The sequence below is a fragment of the Capricornis sumatraensis genome, chromosome 16 (genome assembly GCF_032405125.1).
Source record: "Capricornis sumatraensis isolate serow.1 chromosome 16, serow.2, whole genome shotgun sequence".
Lineage (NCBI taxonomy): Eukaryota > Metazoa > Chordata > Mammalia > Artiodactyla > Bovidae > Capricornis > Capricornis sumatraensis.
The window spans coordinates 52654571-52661709 of record NC_091084.1 but is presented as its reverse complement, the minus strand read 5'-3'; the positions used below and the strand labels follow the sequence as shown (position 1 = coordinate 52661709).

The 7139-nt window shown below is 51.1% G+C and overlaps 1 protein-coding gene across 3 annotated transcripts in view; it reads left to right on the top strand.

Annotated features, from left to right (window-relative positions):
* The first annotated feature begins 1081 nt into the window (after positions 1–1081).
* CLPB (ClpB family mitochondrial disaggregase) overlaps positions 1082–7139 on the top strand; it is a 138801-nt gene continuing 132743 nt past the window's right edge. For all 3 annotated transcript variants that reach the window (XM_068988823.1, XM_068988822.1, XM_068988821.1), the window contains exons 1-2: positions 1082–1484; positions 5740–5791. In XM_068988823.1, the coding sequence (XP_068844924.1) occupies positions 1082–1484; positions 5740–5791 (455 nt within the window). The remainder of the gene's footprint in view (positions 1485–5739; positions 5792–7139) is intronic.

Genomic DNA, 7139 nt, shown 5'->3' with positions numbered 1-7139 from the left:
TCAGCAAGGTGATGTCTCTGCTTTTTAATATGCTATCTAGGTTTATCACAGCTTTTCTCATCAGCCTGTGAAATAACCCAGCCAATAAAAATTAACCACACTGCATTTCAAGACTACTCATACTCTCTGCGACAGCCCACTCTCTAGTCTGTGGAGTGTGTTTCTCCCAAGACTGCTCTTGCTTCTGAGAAGGCTGGAGCTCTGTGGAGTGTCCTTCTCTCTAAATAAATCCATTTCTCACCTAGGAAAAAAAAAGCACTTCATTTTTCGCCTGCTCACGGGTTCAATCTGGAGAAATGAGGGCAGGATAGGGGTGCAAGTATCAAAGGGGTGATGGCTTGGAGTTGAAGGCTTGAGCTTTACGTATTGATCTATTGACAAATTCTTTTATTTTTGAGCCTAAATTCCCTTCCCTGTACACAGGAATAATAGTCCTAGCCCAGCTTCCCTTATGCGGCTGCCACAAGGATGAGACAGATAGAACATATGAAAGCACCTTAAATATAGGGTAAGTGGGAAAGCAAGATTAGGCGTCAACTTTTTAACAGAAAGAAGGTCTGTGTAGAAAAAACAAAAAGAGAGAAAAGAAAAGGAATTCCTATTTCAGGTGCATCAGTTACCCTAGCTATCTTTGTGAAAAGCAGTCCCAGGCTAAAAAGAGACACAGGCTACAAGAAGCACAAGTTGCTGAAGAGTCCCGTTTAATTTACAATACTCAAAATTGCATCGCATGTTTTAGCTAAACTTGGAAGAAGACTCTGGGATTCCAACCTTAACTCTAATGGCCTGGCCCCTGCTTGGTGTTTCCCTTTTTGCCACGCCCCCATGTCCAAACTCCATTTCCCAATACGCCCCAGGATCCGGTGAGTCTGCAGTCATTATGACGCAAGTTCCACAGCCTTCTGGGAAATGTAGTTTATTTCTCCCCCCCGCTACGTCAAGATCTAGGGTTAGGGACTACCACTCCCGTGAGGTAGTGCGTAATTCCACTCCGCGGCGTCTTCGAACGCGCCGCGGCAGCCATGTTGGAAGTGGTCAGCACAGGGGCCGGCACCAGAGGATTATCGAAGCAGCTGTCACGATGCTGGGGTCCCTGGTGTCGAAGAGAACAGCGCCGGCGCCGCGGCTCCTTCTCCAGCTGCTTAGGTCCCCATCGCTCCGGAGCCACGAAAGTGCCACCGGCCAGAGTGTGACCACCGGGGGCCGCGGGGAGCCTCAGTGGCTGAGGGCGGCCGTCGGGGGGCGCCATGGAACGTCGCCGGCCCTACTCACCGGAGGAGGGGCAGCCACTGGAGGGCGCCAGAGAGGGCGTACCGAGACCCCCTACCTTGCAGCTGCCACGTGGGGACATCTTCCTAGCCCCGAAGATACACTGCCTGGACAGGACAGCTGGAATGGAGTCCTCAGCAGAGCCGGCTTGGGCGTGTGGGCCCTGGCCACGGCGCTGGTGGTTCATTGTTACAGCAAGAGCCCGTCCAGCAAGGGTGATTATCGGGACAGTCTGTTTATGTGCAAGTGAGAGGTGGGAGGTGGGTCCTGAGTCCATGAGGTTGGAGGGTGGGAGTCGCTTATAGATTTAGACCACTAGAGCTTCAGTCCTGGTAGGACCCAGACATAATTTGGTCATAGAGCAGGCTGAGGAGTTCAGTGCCTCTGAGTTGTGTAATTTCTCAAATTATGCAACTGTTACTGTATTAGAATAATAATTACATGCATGCCTAGTCGCTTCAGTCGTGTCCGATTCTTTGGGACCCTGTGAACAGTAGCCTGACAGGCTCCTCTGTCCATGGGATTCTCTAGGCAAGACTACTGGAGTGGGTTGCCATGCCCTCCTCTAGGAGATCTTCCCTACCCAGGGATCAAACCTGCGTCTTGTATGTCTCCTGCATTGGCAGGTGGGTTCTTTACCACTGGTGCCACCTAGGAAGCCCATAAGAATAATTATTGTATTATAATAATACAGTTATTAAAGGTCAGCCTCCCTTCTTGGAGTATCACCTTATCCATCTGTACAATGGGAGCGTTGGACTAAACATCTGAAATTAGCATGTGGCCTATTTTTCTACCATTCTGTTTGGTTCATTTCCTTTTTAAGAGGTCTCCAGGAAACCTGTTTGGCTTCCCATGTGGTGCAGTGGTAAAGAATCCACCTGCCAATGCAGGAGACACAAGAGATGTGGGTTTGATCCTTGGTCTGGGAGGATCCCCTGGAGTAGAGAATGGCAACCAGCTTCTGTATTCTTGCCTGAGAAATTCCATGGACAGAAGAGCCTGGTACGCTACAGTCCTTGGGGTCCATGGCCTAAGAAGGGAAGAGACTTGGTTTCAGTGCCAGCTTTGGCTCTGCTTGCTCCTTTCTAGATTGTTTCCCCACAGGTGAAGGGTGATTTCTCATTACTCTTACAGTGTTGTTATTCTGATTCCTTTTGAAGTTCAGTAGTGTGGGTGTGTTCATCAGGGAGACTCCTAGGGTTCTGCTGTGCCTGGTCTCAGGCATGAGGTGATCTTGCTATGTGGGGAAGTTGGCAGGACAAGGAATACAGGGAGGTGGCTCCCTAGAGAACCAGAGCAACCACAGGGGCTGGCTGACCCAGGTTGGCATCACCCTTGGGTGCATGGAGTCGAGCAGGGACTGGGAGAGCAGGCAGGGAGCTAGACTTCTAGCCTTCGTGAGTCCAGCTACTCAGGTTCTCAGCTCTTCCTCGAAGAGAAGAGTGAGGCATGGTGTTTCAAGATTCCATGCATCCCAAGCTCTGAGACTTTGGACCAAGAGGAGGGATGCCCTTGACATTCATTTGTTTATTCAGCAGGATGTGGCCAGCTGTATAGGAAGAGCCTTGGCAGGGAGTAAGGTCACCTGGGGTCTTGTTTTCTACCTTTAATTCCCACATGACTTTGGACTTTTGCCCTTTCTCATGGTCCTATTTCCTCATCTATAAAATGAGGGTGTTGAAACAGAGCTCCACGGAGAAGGCAGTGGCAACCCACTCCAGTACTCTTGCCTGGAAAATCCCTTGGATGGAGGAGCCTGGTGGGCTGCAGTCCATGGGGTCGCTAAGAGTCGGACACGACTGAGCGACTTCACGTTACTTTTCACTTTCATGCATTGGAGAGGGAAATGGCAACCCACTCCAGTATTCTTGCTTGGAGAATCTCAGGGACGGGGGAGCCTGGTGGGCTGCCGTCTATGGGGTTACACAGAGTCGGACACGACTGAAGTGACTTAGCAGCAAACAGAGCTCCTAAGGGTTCTTCTAGCTTAGGCACACTATGATTCTGTTACTTCCACACCTACAGAGGTATGAATACCCTCTGTGCGCCTACTTTAAAGCTTGATGTGGAACTCGTGACTTAACACAATGCCAGCTAAGGGGACGATGTGGGCCATTAGACCTGTGCATCTGGCGAGTCATCTAACAGTGTGTTTTGGGGGATCAGAAGGCAAGCATGGTCAGGAAAGCCTTCCTGAATGATTGGAGATCTTCCTTGAGGATGGGGAATTTGAATTTGAGTTGTGAAGGATAAGGCAAGAGATGAAAAGGAGAGTGATACTGTGAGCTCCTTGAGAGCAAGGAGTGTGTCTTGATATTTTCAGGTTGATGCCAGTTCCTTTCCTTAATACTTTTGCATTGTCCAGCATAGTCCCTGGTGTTTAGTGTAGGCACTTAGTAAATGTTCTTCAAGATGGTTTGTATTCTGTGCAGATGTTTCCAGGAACAAAGCGCAGGTCGGAATAGTACATATAGAGGCTAGCAGTTTGTCCAGCCTGGTTGGAGGAGAAGAGGTCTTTCAAATGAGGTGAAAGCAGAGGGAGTAGGGTCTGGATATCAGGCGCGAGGGTTTGGAGGGTCTGAAATTCTCCTATAGGTATGGAAAGCCATGGAAAATTGATGAGCAGGGAATGTCCCAAGTCCAGCAGGTTTAGACAGATGGGGAGAAGGTGTCCAAGGTCTTGCCTCAGAGCTTTTGGGGGCTCCAGATTGGACTCTGTGGCATGTGAACCCCAGCAAAAGACACTGGGGTCTTTTTACCAAAATATATGATGTTTACCAAACCATGACTGGTCCCAACGCTTCTGACTTGCCAGTTCCCTTGTCTCCTGACTTGAGAGTTGTGAGCCAGGGCCCTCAGTGCAGCGTAATCAGTTCTGCCCTTTAGGAGCCAGGGGACCCCGGTTCTAATCTCAGCCCATTCCTCATTCCCTCTGGGACCTTGCAGAAGGTACTTCTTTTTAAAAGAGTGAGGGGAGAGAGAATACAGCAGTATCTGAGGAAGGCTTGTTCCCCTTCCAGCTGGGGCTGTCCAAGCATGCCTGGGTGTGTGCTGGGGGAGCAGCTGGGGAACTGAGGAAGACCTGGCCCTGGAGTCTAGGCCAGGAGGCGACCTGTAGGCCTATGCATCGGTCTGAACCACAGGACTGGTTTGCATATGTCTGATAAGGTGGATATTGTACACAGGAGGTTAGGTGAGTGAGCCAGGTCATACAGCAAGTAAGTGGCAGAGTTAAGACCAGACCCAGGTCTGCTTTTCCACCCTGCCCAGTGCTGCCTCTCTCTTTCACTTGGTGACTCTCTTGGCTGGACTGAGAGCTCCCTGAGACAGGGCTGGGCCTGAGTCTGTCTGGTGCCCATCAGTGGGAGCTCAGGAGCAGCTGAGCTCAGAGTTGCAGCCACCTGGGAGAGAGAACGTGCCTCTGCTGTTGACAGCTTTTCCTCATGGCCACAAGGTGGTGCCAGCAGCCCGCACGCTGCCCAGGCCAGGCCAAGCTTGCTATTGCCTTTCTCCTAGGCCTGGCGATTCCTAAGGGATGGATTGGAATCCTCTACTTTGGCTCTCCCTTCGTTGGGTTTGGCGCTGGGATGTTTGCAGGCTTTTCAACCGTTATTTCTTTAGCATCCTTGTAAGGCTGTCAGGGCAGGGATTAGTGCCCCTGCTTTATAGTCGGGGAAGCTGGCGTTGAGGGGGAAAAGGCCGCCACAGCACAGGGTGAACAGTGGACAGGCTGTGGTGGAGCCTGGCTCCTGGTCAAGGCTCTCTCCACTCTCGGAGAGGTCCACACCCCTGCCTGCTCCTCCCTATTCTGTCCTCCTAGGTTTGTGACCTATAACATCAAGATTCAAAACTAGGCTGGGAGACTGAAGTTGAAAGAGAAAGTGGGGCAAGGTAGGGGGATGATTAATAATGTGATAGTTACATAAACCTCCAGAGTAAAGTCACTAAGTCGTGTCCAACTCTCTGTGACCCCGTGGACTGCAGCCCACCAGGCTCCTCCGTCCATGGGATTCTCCAGGCAAGAATACTGGAGTGGGTTGCCATTTCCTTCTCCAGGGGATCTTCCTGACCCAGGGATCGAACCCGGGTCTCCCGCACTGGAGGCAGACGCTTTAACCTCTGAGCCACCAGGGAAGCCCTGTAGAGCTTTATAGCTAATGAAGGGCGAAGGCATTCACACATTGAGTGTTTACTGTAGGCCACACGTGGTACTAACACATTCCTTGGATCACCTGTGTGATGAGAGTTCTGAGTCTGGTCTCTGATAGAAAGATGTGGAAGACAAGTTGTTAACAGAGGCTTTCACGTGGGCAGGGGAGGACTAGCTTTCTCTTTGTATATCTTGGCATCTTTTTACTTGTTAAAGCCCATGTATCTGAAGTGCCTTCACTTCCACTGTCTTTCTGGGCCCTCCAGGAAGCTCTGAGGGTTGGCCAGGAGTCTGATTGGTGCCCTCTCTCTCTTCAGATGCAGCCCTGATGGAAGCTGCTCGAGCCAACAATGTCCAAGAAGTCAGAAGGTAAGTATCGAACCACAGGCCTTGCCCTCCCATGTAGGAGGCCTGAGTGGGGTGGGGCCCTTGCTCTGGTGGTGACTGCCTTGGAGGAAATCCTCACGCTGAGCTGGGAACCAAACCCTGTGACTTCGTGTAGTCAGTGAGTCACTTGGGCTCCTTTGGCCCAGGCCAGCCCTTGGATATCTTAAGGTAGAGAGTCTGCTCCTGTGTCACTTTTTCTGGCCCCAAACAGCCGCGATCCCTCAGTTGCTCTGTTCTTCTCAGGGCATGGTTTGGGATCCCTCCTACATCTTGTGGGATCCTCGGTGAATCTTCCACTTTGTTCTTGTTTCTCTGTGGGGTTGGCCACGGGTAGTTGCTTATTGACTGGATGGAGACACTTGAAGGTTTGGGAGGGAGCTGGAAGAGGTCTTTCTGCCAGAGCCACCTGCCTGCAGGGCTGGGTGCCTGCCTGGGGTCCGACTGCATTTCTCCGGCTTCCCTAGCTCATCTGTTCCCCCAGTGACCACTAGCCAGTTTGATCGGAGGCTTGTTCCCGCGCAGGGACAGGACTTGACCCAGGCCTCAGCCAGCTGCCAGGGCAGAGTAGAGTCTGTCCTGGATGGATGCTCTGACATGGGGCATCAGTGTGGGGCTGTTAGGGGCAGAGGCTTCATCCTTGGTGAAACTTGGTGCCCAGCATTCGGCCGAACTTTGGCCTTTTTTTCTTTTTTTTTTTCCACTGCCTTTTGCATAGATTAGGTGGCCGTGGGACACCCTCCCTTCCCTGCCGCCATGTCCACATTTTGGACAGGAAATTAGGTGATGGAAGTGGCTATCAGCGCACCCAGCACCGCGCACCCATGGTGCTCCTCCCCACTCCAGCTGCCTGAACGTGAAAGAAAGTGTTGAAAGGCAGCCACAGCCCCCATCAAGACTTACTGCTTTGATTCCCTTTCATTTTATCTGCCATATTATTATTGCCTCTCGAGGGTGCTTTTGAGTATTAATGTTCAAGGCTTAGTTTTTAATAAACCACTTTTGGAAGTATGGGCTGGGAGTTGTTTCTTAGCCAAATAAATATGATGGAGCAGTAGTTTAATAAACATGCGATGATGCATCTTAAAAACCAAGCACAGATGTCAGCTTGCTGTTATAAGAGCCATTCATAACTGCAGGCAGTGTATGGCATATTCATTCCCTCAGAAACAGATGAACCTCGCTTCCTTCTGCTGCAGTATGGTGGCATGACGGGGTGGCAGCTGGTTGTGCCCGTCATTTAAGGTCTTTGCTGACCCTTTAGTCACCTGTTGATGACTGCTAGGTGACTGCTGCCAGGCTGCTGCTTTCCTCTGGCAAGCCAGGACAGGCC